The 14378-nt window shown below is 43.4% G+C and overlaps 1 protein-coding gene and 1 long non-coding RNA gene across 2 annotated transcripts in view; one reads left to right on the top strand and one right to left on the bottom strand.

The window, feature by feature from the left end:
- NIBAN1 (niban apoptosis regulator 1) overlaps nucleotides 1–14378 on the top strand; it is a 151952-nt gene that overhangs the window by 126943 nt on the left and 10631 nt on the right. The window contains exons 7-11 of the mRNA XM_019427078.2: nucleotides 1897–2001; nucleotides 2320–2482; nucleotides 8249–8436; nucleotides 11042–11203; nucleotides 12759–12869. Of these exons, the coding sequence (XP_019282623.2) occupies nucleotides 1897–2001; nucleotides 2320–2482; nucleotides 8249–8436; nucleotides 11042–11203; nucleotides 12759–12869 (729 nt within the window). The remainder of the gene's footprint in view (nucleotides 1–1896; nucleotides 2002–2319; nucleotides 2483–8248; nucleotides 8437–11041; nucleotides 11204–12758; nucleotides 12870–14378) is intronic.
- Nucleotides 9092–14378, bottom strand: part of LOC109253819 (uncharacterized) — a 41187-nt gene continuing 35900 nt past the window's right edge. The window contains exon 3 of the long non-coding RNA XR_008424648.1: nucleotides 9092–11377. This is a non-coding gene — a long non-coding RNA (uncharacterized LOC109253819). The remainder of the gene's footprint in view (nucleotides 11378–14378) is intronic.

Genomic DNA, 14378 nt, shown 5'->3' with positions numbered 1-14378 from the left:
ACCCACAGGCACAGGGGGACTGGACGGCTCATCCACCTCCCACCCTGGGAGTGTTCCTGTTCAGCTCAGCTAATGTGTTACACCCTGCTGTAACAGAGCCCTTGGTGGAAGGCAAAATCTAGTGAGCTCATAAGTATTTCCACTAGCACGAGGCTGACCAATGACCTCAGAAAAAATTGTCCATAATTCCCAAAGCCTAATTTGAATTTTTATGAGAAGGAGGTCAATTATTTTGCATGAACATTATTTTAAATTCATAGAACAGATGTCAAATGATTCTCTACTTTTCTACCATTCTCAAAATTACTTTTTCCCTTGTAAATCTTTTTTATAGCCTGATATTGAAAACTAAGTTGTGAACCCCAAAAGATTCATAGTGAAACTGAATCTGAACAAATCTGCTCCACGCAGGGTAAGGTGGGTAGTTAAAGAAGGAGCATTGTAATACATTGACACAGAGAACACTGCTCAGATTCAAAAAAATTTTTTCATTGGGCCAAGCAACATTTTAGGAGTGACTTGGAAACAATTTTAACATTCTGAAAACTTCAGATCCCCTTCCCCATATTCTGTTCATCCCACAAACATCCAGTTGCCCCAGCTGTGTGTTACCCCCATCTTTTTCTAAACTTTATAGAGGATGGAGGTGGGGTTCAGAGAACAGCAGGGACAAAGAACATGAAGACACACAGATTCCAAGGGAGCTTGAGGAGGATGATGGTCTCAGGGGACACAAGCCAGGACTCAAACCACCAAAACAAAGCCTGACCCCTTTCACAATGTTGCTATGGGTGCCCTTATCGATAGTGAAAGTTTTGCCTTTTATCCTAAATGCACTAGATTCTTTTGGTTTGAATCTGAGAAGTTTGAATCTGAGGAATTTGTCCTTCCTGATGAGGAGCTGTCAGCAGACATTACTGTTCCTTGCAGATGTTTAAGAACATTTATCCTCGAAGATTGTCTTAGTTGAGATTTCTGTAGCCTCAAAACCAGAGTTAAACTATCAGCCTAGCTGAGTTTATTTTTTTTATTTAATTTTATTTTTTTAATTTACATCCAAGTTAGTTAACATATAGTGCAACAACGATTTCAGGAGTAGATTCCTTAATGCCTCTTACCCATTTAGCCCATTCCCCCCCCCCCAGTAACCCTTTGCTCTCCATATTTAAGAGTCTCTCTTTTTTTTTAATTTTTTAATGTTTATTTATTTTTGAGAGACAGAGAGACAGAGAGACAGAGCACAAGTGGGGGAGGAGCAGAAGGAGAGGGAGACACAGAATCGGAAGCAGGCTTCAGGCTCTGAGCTGTCAGCACAGAGCCTAACGCAGGGTTTGAACTCACGAACTGCGAGATCATGACCTAAGCCGAAGCCAGATGCTCAATCGACTGAGCCACCCAGGGGCCCCAATATTTAAGAGTCTCTTATGTTTTGTCCCCCTCCCTGTTTTTATATTATTTTTTTCTTTCCTTCTCTTGTGTTCATCTGTTCTGTGTCTTAAAATCTTCATATGAGTGAAGTCATATGATATTTGTCTTTCTCTGACTAATTTCGCTTAGCTTAATACCCTATGGTTCCATACACATAGTTGCAAATGGCAAGATTTCATTCTTTTTGATTGCCGAGTAATACTCCATTGTGTGTGTGTATATATATATATATATATATATATATATATATATGTATATATATATACCACATCTTCTTTATCCATTCGTCCATCGATAGACACTTGGGCTCTTTCCATACTTTGGCTATTGTTAATAGTCTAGCTGAATTTACATAGCCCAAGACAATCTTATGTTGGATAGGGACGACCAATGATGACAACTTCAGTTGGCCTGATGCTCAGATTCAGCAATCACCAACTAACGGAATCTGTGTCTTCCTCCCCACAGATCCTAAGTAACCTGGTGATGGAGGAGCTCCTGCCAACCCTTCAGACAGACCTTTTGCCCAAAATGAAGGGGAAGAAGAACGACAGAAAGAGGGCCTGGCTTGGTGTAAGTGATCATTTTGCTATGCAACTGTGCTACTCGAATTCCCTTCTTTTGGGGGTGGGCAGGGTTTTTTTTTTTTTTAAATCATTTCTTTGCTGTGTAGAGAACTGCATACCTTGAGTCTGCTCAGTCTCACTTACATGGGGACTGATCCAAACAGACTCAAACTTTGAAAGAACAATTAGAGTGCACATGCAGGTTTGTTTATGTTATGATAATCTGTGATTAACCCTCCCACCCACCCCCACTACTTGACTCCAGCAGTCGCTTGCACGCTTGCACGTGACCGAGCCCAGATTTATGTGCTGTTCTCTGTTGCAGCTCCTTGAGGAGGCCTACAAACTGGTTCGGCATCAGGTTTCAGAAGGATTAAGTGCCTTGAAGGAGGAATGCAGAACTCTGACGAAGAACCTAGAAGGAACCATCCGTTCAGACATGGATCAGATCGTGAACTCAAAGAACTTCTTAATTGGAAAGATCAAAGGTCAGTGGAGATCATCCATGCTCCTGTGTGCTAAATAAGCTGTGTGTGTAGGGCTCCACCGTGTCGTCAGAATACATGATTTGAGAGGAAAACTAAATTGAGGGAATTGGGAAGAGGTGCTAACAGGTGTAATAGGAGTATGCTAGCGGTGCTAGTGAGGGCCTGGCCCTTCCCAAGGAAACTTCAGGGACACAAGGTGGAGGAAAGTTTGCTTCTTGCCCGGGGTGGTGCCTGTATATTCTGATACTGCCCACACCTCCCTGCTGTAGCACTTCTTCTTTGTTTTTTTTTAATTTGTCCATTTATTTTTGAGAGAGACAGAGACAGAGAGCACATGTGCGTGCGTGTGTGAGAGAGTGGGGGAGGGGCAGAGCGAGAGGAAGACAGAGGATCTGAAGCCGGCTCTGCGCTGAGAACAGAAAGCCCGGTGTGGGGCTCAGACTCACAAATGTGGGATCATGACCTGAGCTAAAGCTGGACGCTTAACTGGACGCTTAACTGAGCCACCCGGGTGCCCCTGTAGCACTTCTTACACTGATTGTAATGGCTTCTACCTCTGCCCTTCTCTGCTGTAAGCTAAGAACTGGGCCGTGTGATCCCTGGTTTACTCAGGCACACCCAGGGGCTAGTACCACGCCTGGGATATGCAGACTGTCAGCAAATACTTGAATGGATGAATAAATGGATTTTCCCTCAACAAGAAAAAAAAGTTGACTTAGAGTTGATAAATCAAGATTCTAGTCACGAGTGCAACATTGGCCAGTCATGTGTCCTTGGGAAGGTCACTTGACTTCCATGTGCCTTAGTGTCCTCCTCTGTAATCAGGAGTGCCCACAAGAGTGGGGTCTGCAAACTGTGGCCCTTGGCCCAAATCGGGCCCACCATCTATTTTTGTAAATAACATTTCATCAGAACACAGCCGTGCCCATTCATGTATGTGTTGTCTATGGCTGCTTTCATACTACAAGGGCAGAGTTGAGTAGTTGGAACGGAGACTTTCTGGGCTGCAAAGTCTCCAATGTTCTCTACCTGGCCATTAAGAGAAAAATATTTGCCTGTGCCCTCACAAGAGGCCTGAAATGGCCTCTAAGGAATTCTACAGGGTAAAATGTTGAGGTTCTCCGTTCCTACATCTCCAGAAGTGCGCCACACCCAATGTCATATGACAGAAGCGTGCATGCAAATCTGTGATTATTTATCAGCAATTTTCTTATATTGTTAGTTTTCAGATTATTCATTCACTTGCCCGTTTACTTACTCATTCATTAAAAACATACTAAGTGCTTTCTGAGCAAGGTGCTAGAGCTGTAGCAGTGAACAGGGGACCCAGCTCCTGCTCTCAAGACACTTAGAATCTAATAGGGACATTATCCTCTGCACTTCAGGCCCTGTTCCCACTGCAGCCCAGCTCACCTCAGCACCCTCCCAGCTGATTCTTCTGAGAGAGTAGAATGGTGGAGGCATAACTACAGCAAAGATGTGCATGTCTGTTCATGCACTGCCTTCCCAGGCAGATATAAATTCACAGCGTTTTGTGTGTATTATTATCCACATCTCTCATTCCTCCATTAGCACAACTGATCTAGAATAGACTGTGTATCGAAGTACCGTATTCAACCTAAAACTGCCAGCACCCAACTCCTGAGTCCATATTCCTGGCAGCTGGGCTGAGCTGGACCTAACCATGGCGATTCTCATGGCCCAAATTAAACCAACCTCTCCCTTTCACTCTTGCCTGGTCTCTGTGGCTCCAGTATAACCCACATAAGATGGAAAAACATTCTGTTCTAGACTCGTCTTTGTTTCCTAAAAGATACCTTGAAAGGAAGTCACGATCAAGTCTTTTTAAAAGGCAGTATAAGAAACACATTTTGACCAGGCCTCTGGTTCTCTGCCATTAAAATAATGAGTAGAGTTGAGCCTTGAACAACAGGTGTTTGAACTGCACAGATCCACTTATAGTACAGTACAGTACTGTAAATATATTTCCCTTTCCTAATGATTTTCTTAATAACATTTTGTTTTCTCTGGCTCCATTTATTGCAAGAATACAGTATGTAGTACAGATGACATAGAAAGTATGTGTTCGTTGACTGTGTATGTTATAGGTGAGACTTCCAGTCAGCAGTAGGCTCTTAGGAGTTGAGTTTTGGAGGAGTCAAAAGTTATACACAGATTTTCAACTATACAGGAGGGTCAGCGCCCCTAAGCTTTGCATTGTTCAGGGGCTGACTGTATACCTCAGCCTGTGTCAATAAAGGGCTTTGTATTTCGAGAAAACTTTGGGAGTATTAAGTCCTGTTCTTCCCATTTCCTCCCACGTGATTCTTGAGAGTAAAACAACCAATCTTTCATTCTGCCCCACAATTATTTATTCATTCAATAAGCATGTATTCTGGGCACCTGGGTGGCTCAGTCAGTTAAGCATCCTACTTTGGCTCAGGTCATGATCTCATGGTTTGTGGGTTCGAGCCCCGTGTCAGACTCTGTGCCGACAGCTCAGAGTCTGGAGCCTGCTTCCGAGTCTGTGTCTCCTTCTCCCTCTGCTCCTCCCTTACTCACAGTCTCTCTGTCTCTCAAAAATAAATAAACATTAAAAATTAAAAAAATAAATAAGCATGCATTCTGCTCCTACTGAATACAAAGGCTATGAGGATATAAAGAAGACAATGCGATTTTACAAAAGGAGGAGAGGAGGCATGTTACAGATACTGAAACAGCAGCAAAAAAGGTGGTAGATGCCACAAGAGCAGCAGGAACAGAGGGCACAGTGGTTCATAAACAGCAACCATTTCAACTTCAAAACCCATGTGGGCCTCTCATAACAACAGTGCTGTTTTAGTGTGGGTTGATTGGAAAAAAGGATGATGCCAACAGGCATGATGAGGGCTAACAGTGAGTGAGGGTTTTCAGAGCTCCACACACGCTTCGAAGCATTTTGAACAGAGTAAACTCAGAAGTAATTACTCTTATGATCTCCACCTACCAGATGAGACAACTGAACCAGAGATTAGGTAACTTGCCCCAGATAACAAAACAGAGTCAGGCTTCAAACCCCTCAAACTCTAGCACTTTTTGCCTTAATCTCTCCGCTCAGTGGCTTCTCCACAGCTGCCCTAACTTCTGGATGGTTTATGAATCATTGTGTCACCGGACAGTATTCATTACAACAGCGCCTCTACATCCTTGAAAATCAGCAGAGCATATCTGTGTGGGGTGTAAAATTTATTCCAATCCCTACGGAAACACTGGCAGGCAGACCACAGTTCAGGAGCTGTGTGGTGGTACCAGGGCTCTAGGCTGTCCGAGTGGGTGAAGTTTATACTGGGTCTGGAAGTGAGTGGGATGTTCACAAGCAGAGGTGGAGGAAAGAAGGTGAAAGGTACACTGAATAAAGGCACAGGGAGGGGGCTAGAGCCCATGGCGGCGCAGGCATCAGTGGGAATCAGGCAGAGAGGAACAGGTTTCTCCACGGCCCCTCCCTGTGCCCATTTCCTCCCCACTCAGTGGGTGAAACCGGCCAGCTACCCCTAAATCTTTTCTGCATTCTGCCTGTGTTCGTGATTATTCTGAAATTTCAATTAGATGCTTTTCAAACAGTTCTTCTCTCAAAGTTAGTTGATAAATCATTCACTTATTCTCCTGACACACAGTTTTGCATTTTGGTATCAAGCAAGTCATTTGTAGAAGTCATAGACTGTTTCATATTTAAATCAGATAATCAGAAGGTTTTTTTTTTATCCTAGCAGTTCTAAGACTCGTTAATATTTTATATACCAAATATTTGTGAATCATTCATAATACTAATAATACTGGTCGTCTCAGATTCTTAGAAGAGGCAGTCTGATCCCCCATTACTGTGAAATATTTCTGCAGATTGAAATAACGTGGCCGTTCATCTCACTGTAAGCAAGTTATTGCCAATAAAACATTAAGAAATACCCTCGAAGTGTAGTCCCAAATGTGCAAATTAGGGTGTGACCTTTGTCAAGCCATCTGGCACCTCCAGGCCTCTGACTGTCCACCTATAAGATGGAAGGATTGGACACCCATATGCACTTACACTTCCCTTAGTTCTGAGATACTACATGACAAGGCTATGAGACTTACCAGCGCCACAAAGCTAGCCTTCCAGTTTACAGAACAAACTCAGGCCATTTCCAGCTCAGGCTTCCTTCACGAGTTCACTGCTCTTAAACCTGGCTAATCTTGGCAGTCACCTTAGGACTTTAAAAAAATGCAGCTTTGGGGGGCACCTGGGTGGCTCAGTTGGTTGAGCATCCGACTTCAGCCAAGGTCATGATCTCGCGGTTCACGGGTTCAGGCCCCTCATGGGGCTGTGTGCTGACAGCTCGGAGCCTGGAGCCTGCTTTGGATTCTGTCTCCCTCTCTGTCTGCCTCTCCCATGCTCACACACTGTCTCCCTTTCTCTCTCTCAAAAATGAAAATAAGCACAATGAATCATGGGAATCTACCCCCAAAACCAAGAGCACACTGTACTCACTGTATGTTAGCCAATTTGACAATAAATTATATTTTAAAAAAGAAAATAAACTTAAAAAAAATTTTAATTAAAAATAAATAAATAAATAAGTAAATGGAGCTTTGCATGTCCCATTCAGACTTTCTAAATGAGCATCTTTACTGAGTCTGGGAAGTGTGGTTACATTTATTTCATCCCTCTTTATAATTTTTTGCACTCTCTGTATTTTTGTCTCTGCACATGTTTTCCTTGATTATCAGGGGAAGAAAGTAGCCTTTTAACAAAAATTGGGGGATGAGAGGTAGGTGGCATTTGTTTTTAATGCAATTTGTTTCTGTTTGCCCAAGAAAAGACTGTACTTGATTTTTTTTTTTTTTATAAGACAATTTCCTGGTCTTTTTTTTTTTTTTTTTTAATTTTTTTTTTCCAACGTTTTTTATTTATTTTTGGGACAGAGAGAGACAGAGCATGAACGGGGGAGGGGCAGAGAGAGAGGGAGACACAGAATCGGAAGCAGGCTCCAGGCTCCGAGCCATCAGCCCAGAGCCTGTCACGATCTCGCGGTCCGTGAGTTCGAGCCCCGCGTCAGGCTCTGGGCTGATGGCTCGGAGCCTGGAGCCTGCTTCCGATTCTGTGTCTCCCTCTCTCTCTGCCCCTCCCCCGTTCATGCTCTGTCTCTCTCTGTCCCAAAAATAAATAAAAAACGTTGGAAAAAAAAAATTAAAAAAAAAAAAAAAGTCTCTTGAGGAGGGGGAGGGGAATTGAATTATATGAGCTGATTAACTCTTAGAGAAATTAATTAAAACTTAATAAATTGTTATATACAAGCATTGAATCATTATGTTGTACAACTGAAACTAGCGTAATGTTAGATGTCAGTTATACCTCAATTAAAAGAACTTAGTAAACTGTGTTTCTTAGAAGACAAGCTATGCACATATAATGATCATTGATAGTAAACAGGAGGGTCACCAGCATTTTCTTTTTTGTATTAGGCATTGCATGTTTACAGGCACCATGCAGAAAAATGCATTTCATCCCAGGGCAGGGGAAAGCTTGGGGAGAGGAGGGACTGTTTATTTCAATTCTGAAAGCATCTAATGGCTTTCCATTCTGGTGATGCTGGCACAGGACTCCCTGTGCTGGTCTGTCTTGCCCATTTGAGCTTGCTTTGGCTGTTAAATGGCTCTGTGGGCACTGCCCAGTCGTGGCCTGGCTCCAGTGACTCTGAGCTCAACTTTGCCTATAACAAGTGATGGTTTTCTGGCTGTTTCCTATCTCAGCAATGGTAGCCGAGCCAGCAGAGAGAAGCTGTGCGGAGAGTGTTCAACCATTCTTGGCGTCCATCCTGGAGGAGCTCATGGGGCCGGTGAGCTCAGGATTCAGTGAAGTACGCTCACTCTTTGAAAAAGAAGTGGATGAACTTACCCAGAACTTTCAGACCACCAAAGACAACGCCCAGCTAAAAGAGGTAGATATGAAGCCAAGGAATTCAGTGTGAATGGTCTGCATGGGGCTGCCTTTTCCTTGGTGCTCTATCTGCATTCATGCTTTCTTTCCTTTCTTCCTTCTTTCCCTCTCCTTCCCTTCCTTCTCTCATTCATCTAGTTCTTCCATTCCTCCAGCCACCCCATCCATCAGTCCATTCACCTGATTTCATTTATCAATGGTTTTCAAGTTGCAAGAATAATAATATGCTTGCACAAGTGAAGCAATATGCTCATATATATGAGCATAATTGATCGCCCATACCCACCCCAACACCTACACCACCTCGACTCCTGACTCCCTGAATTAACTGATATAAATAGCTTAGAATGTGTTTTCACATAATTTTTTCTTGTTCATACAAATATAGAAGCATATACCGTCATTTACATAAATTTTTTTTGTTGATTTGTTTCCAATAATAAGACTCATGATAAAAACAATGTTTCTCAAAGTGTGGTCCCTGGACCAGCAGCGTCATTATCACCTGGCTGTTAAAAACACAAATTCTCAGCCCCCCACCATCTCTGTACTGAATCAGAAACTTGGGCAGAGGGGAGGTAGGGCCCAGCAGTCTGGTTTACAAGGGCCCCCCAAGGATGTGATGCACCCTGAAGTTCAAGCATCACTGACAGACATAACGTGGCAACTTGGTTTTACTCTTGACACATCGCTACGAGTCAGTGGATAAAACCAGATACCTCTCTTTTTCCCCCCTTATATCTTTATGCATACATACGCATGTAATTATACAGAAACAAGATAAATTTTATGAATATTTTGAATTTTCTTTTTCCAGCCTTTTTTAAACCTTGCCTTTACTCTCCCTCGTACCCTGGCACCACCCACCTCCCTACAAGTCACTAGTGTTAACATGTTAGCATATGCCATTCTGTCCTTTTCCCCATGTTTCTATAGCATATAAAACATACACATTTACAGGCTGTTTTTTCAGATTGTTCGTTAGAAAAATGGGATCGTATTACAGATCCTACTCTGTTTATCAGTGTTCTCATTCAAACATACCTCATGAAACTGTCTTCAAGTTAGCCGTTCTAGCTCTAAATCATTCTTTTAATGGCTACATAATATTTCACGTATGAATGTACCATGATTTATTCAACTATCCAAATGTTGCTGGCATCATGGACAAAGCTGCAATAAATAACCTTGTTACATATATTATGCTCTGATGCTTTCATGCCTGTGGGATAGATTCCTAAAGCAGGATTGCTAGGTTGAAACGTAGGTTTATTTCTCCTGTTAACAGATGTTGCCATTTGCATTTCAAAAAAAAAGGGATTTAAATTTTACGTTTCCACCAATTGGGTATGGCAGAGGACTTTTTTCCATATGCCCATCAGCAATAGGTATTACCACTTGTTTAAACTTTGGTGGGTCTGATAGAAGCCAAGCAGTAACCCATTTTCCCTCTCCTGCCTGCTTAATTGTTATTTCTTAAAAATAAATACAGTACATATCATGTGAGGAGGGACAAGTTTGACCCCACGTGTGTGCTCATTCACTCCACTTCTGTGAGGCTCTCACAGCTCACTTCTCAACAAGAGTAACGTTTTCTTTTTAAAAACATGCAAAAAAAAAAATGGGCCCTTTAACAATTCCTATTTAGAGGCACCTAAAAGTCTAGATTTGTCTCTTTTCTGTGACCTGAAAATCAGACAGCACATCCGATATTACTCACAGTTACTCAGTATTACTCCCCACTTCTCCCTGAGCATACATTTTCAATACCTTTCTATCTTCTCTTTCTCCACCCACCGTCCTGCTTATTCTAGAAACCCAGTATTCAATTTTAAAAATTAGTTTAAAATAAGCTTGGAAAATAGGATGCTTTATCTTGACAACAGTCGCGGTGTAAGAGCATGTTGGTAAAACCTGACGTCTCTAGCAGAGGCGGTCCGTCGCTGCCCTCATGCTGGAAGCCCTGTGGCCTCACTGACCAAGTCACTGCTCATGCAAGCCAGAAGGGGAGGGATCCCAGTTTCTAAACTGGATGCCTCTCCTAGGCCAGGCCTCTTCCTACCACCCACCTCCTTACCCACTGGCACCATAGAGAACCTACGGCAGAGGGAATCTCTGTGGGCACTGACAGAACCTCTGAGAACTGGGGAGATTCTGGTTTCGTTCCCAGAGTCCCAGGTGCGAGGACATCCCGAACTTTCTGAGGTTTTGTAAGTGCATGGCACTCATTAAAGAAGGCCTGGGAGGCTTGTGGGCCCAGCAGCAATTCCAGGTGCCAGGGAGCCTGCCCGCCTAGTTCTCGAGTTCTGGAGGTGGGAGCCTGGAGTCCATCAAGAGCTAAGATTGGAGCCCCCCAAATGCTTCCCTGGGTCCTTCCACCCTCCAGCCGGGTCCTCTATTAGTCCCTGCCCTAGCAATAGAACTGCCCCAGGGACCCCTGAAGGAGGGAAGCAAGACAATTGAAATGTCATTGATACAGCGACCTAGGAAGCAATTCACTCTAATAATATACATCTGATTGTTTAGACTTTATGTAATATGTAATATGCATGCAAAATTTCTCCTGAGTCTGAAGGTATTTAACTTTTCCCTTCACCAAAATGCAGCATCTAGACCGGCTTATGAATCTTCCACTGGATTCTGTGAAGATGGAACCTTGTTATATTAAAGTCAACCTGCTCCAGGAACGCCTGCAGGATCTCAAGAGCCGCTTCAGATTCCCCCACGTCGATCTGGTGGTCCAGAGGACCCAGAACTACATGCAAGAGGTGGGAGCAGCAGGGGCCTCTGTGGCGGGTGGGGATGGAGACAGCAGAGAAACTGGGGCTGGCTGGTGAGATTGGTGTGCTAGTGTCGCCCTGGGCCATGAGGTCCATTTCTCCACGATTTCTTCATCATGTGGCGTGAGGATGTACTTTGTCCTCCCCGCTGGCTTCATCTTTCTTCCATGTGGATGAGCATCAGAAAGAAAGAAAGAAAAAAAAAAAACATTTCAGGGAAATAAAGTAGCATTAACTGATAATTACTTGATTTGTCAAACCAGTGCTTTTAACCTTGACTGCACATTTGAATCGTCTGGAGAGCTTTTGAGAAGTCCTGATGTCTAGACCCCACTCCCGGTGGTTTCCCCTACTCCTACGCCCACTGCTTCTAATATGCAGCCAGAATGGAGAACTACTGGATTAAATTAATTCCCTAACCTGGTTAAGAGTAAATCAATGAATAAATCAATCAATCATGGCTTCCTATTTGGATTTCTTGGATCTACTTGATAGATCTACCTTTTTTCCCCCATAAGGAACTTTTTCTCCAGGAACAACTATACATTCTTTTCATACCCTAGTGCTTTCTAAATGAAGAAAGGGTGTGATCACTGAAGCCATAAAAGACCAATTCTACTTCAGAGGTGTTCTGGGGGAACTCCCTAGGGGGCTGGACAGTGTGCCAGACCCCACTTCAGAGACAGATGCTTAGATAAGTCACTAACGGTGTTTGAGAGTGCTATAACAAAGGTATGTGTTCATGCTTTGAGATCACAGGCTTGGGGAAGAAAGGAGCATTTTTGTCCTTAAAAGTTACAGGATGGATTAAGTGATACACCGTATTATCTCACCTCTGAGTTGTGAAGGATTAAAAATGGACCAGGAACAAAACTGGGCAACAGTTTAACAGAAGTCCCTTTGGTAATGCTGAACCCAGTGAAGCTGATACAGGCACACGTGCGGAGAATAAGAAATCTCAATCGCTTCCGTTTCCTGACCCTGGAGCACATCAGCCATTCTCCTCACCAAGCCCTGGCCCTGCCTCCCTTCCAGGCCGTCAGAGAAAGGCAGAGAAGTGAGGTGGTAGGCTGGAAGTGGAGAGAGGTGTGCTGGTGTGGTTTGCATCCACCGAAGAGTGGAAGTGCAGGATTAAAGCAGCCAAAAAATCACTGGAGAAGCTTCCCACCTCACTTTGTCAAGGCCTGGCTGCAGGTACAGAGACTGGAGAAAGGGGTTGACCACAGGGGAGGATGGTATTCTCAATCCCATGGCCTCCATAGGTTTTCTAGCTCAGAGAATAAGAAGAGAGGAGGGGAAAAAATACATGTATACATGCCACCACGCGAGTGTGAGTGTGTGCTTACTTCTTAGACTCTTACTGATCCCCCTGTAGCCAGGTGCCTATTTATTTCACAGCCCAGGTGGAAGGCGTGAGGATCCGTTCTTCTGGGTGGCCCCAGAGTAGTGCCTGAGGGGACTGTGATGGTCATCCCCTCCCTGCTCCAGGGCAGAGACCCTGGCCTCTGACCAGGTGTCGTTCTGTGTCGCCTTTGGTTTCTAGTTAATGGAGAATGCAGTATTCACTTTCGAGCAATTGCTTTCCCCACACCTCCAAGGAGAGGCATCCAGAACTGCGATCGCCATTGAGAAGGTTAAGCTCCGAGTCTTAAAGGTAAAACCATTCTCTCATTTGTGGGAAGCATAAAACAAGAGCGTGACCCCTGCTTTTGTTAAGTGGAAAATACCAAGTTCTCTTTCACACTCCCTGTTTGTAATCCGGCCCCTTTGCCCCCTTGAGGTAGCAATGGCTACCAGGCATCCAGTCCCCGCCCGCCCCCCCCCCCCCCCCCCCCCCCCCGGCATAACTTTCATGCCTGTTCTGGCATCTAGTGGCAGCTTTAGGGACCGCAGGTCCTCAGTATCATTGTCCATCAGCTAGAAGTGACCTGTTCCCAGCTTGCATTCATAGCAGTTGCACTTGATATTTATTGCCTGTCCACTGTAAGCAAAAAATTGTGGTAGGTATTGCCTGTGATAGCCAATACACAGCCTCCTTCAAAGAGCTTACGATATAGTAAAACCCATTTAAATTGGCCAACGGTTTTTAGAAAAATCGAGATCTCCTGGCAAAGGAAGTACTCAAAAAAAAAAAAAAAAAAAAAAAGATGCCCACCATGTGAAATTGTTTTTATTGTGCTTACTGCTTAAGTATATATCAAAATGGTTTTTAATAATAACAGCTTACACTGGTGTATTTTTAAAGCTTTTTTTGTTTTTAACCTATCCTGTTTTGTTCGATTCTCACATGGACTTGTGATATGATTAGAATATGTCTCCATTGTAAAGATGAGGAAAGTGACCCACTAAGAGCTAGCGTGACTTACTTAAGCTCAACAGGCTAGTCAATGGTGAGCCTAGAGCTCAAACCATATTTAAACTTAGCCCACTAGTTTCTTACTACCTATTCCCTTAAACAGTGCCTTGAAGCAGAAGATAAAAGTCCCACAGAGCCTAGAATGTGGTCCCTGAATTTTAGACCCAATCTTAATACCTCGCAGAAAGTAGGAAACTCTGGCAACCAAATCACTGAGCAATAAAATAAATAAATAAAGCAAATTAAAAAAGCAAATAAAAAAGCAATTTTTATTATAACACAAATAATAATGAGCTTTCAATTGGAAAGAAAAGATAGAATCAATGTCAATAACACCTCCAGTGTTAGGACACTTTATACCTTTCAGGACAGTCCATTCCTTCTCTGGACACCTTCAACCGCAAGAACATACTACCTGATGTGAAGCCAAAGTTCTCACCATTGGTGATTCTAGTTCTGTCCTCCCTGTCCATGTCCCTCAACATAGTAGCCTTTGGTTGTTTTCAAAGCTCAGAGAATAAGAAGAGAGGAGGGGAGCTAAATTTCACCCAAAGTTATTATTTCTGGTATGAATGCCTTCATGTCTTTAACCATTCTACTCACATGCCTGTGACTATGTTCCGGTTTGTCTGTGTTCCCCTTGAAGTATCATCTAAAACCAAACTGTGGTCCCTAGGCTTGACTATTCCATGCAGAACAGTGAATGATCATCTTTCTTGGTCTAGATACTAAACTTCTTTGGTTAACATGCCACAGTGTTAAGGTTGCAATGATCCAGACTCTGTCTTCCCTTGTGGAAACCATTAC

This window comes from Panthera pardus, unplaced genomic scaffold, assembly GCF_024362965.1.
Source record: "Panthera pardus isolate Hobbes unplaced genomic scaffold, ASM2436296v1 HiC_scaffold_21, whole genome shotgun sequence".
NCBI classification, from domain to species: Eukaryota; Metazoa; Chordata; class Mammalia; order Carnivora; family Felidae; genus Panthera; species Panthera pardus.
This window is presented reverse-complemented; position numbering and strand designations above follow the sequence as displayed.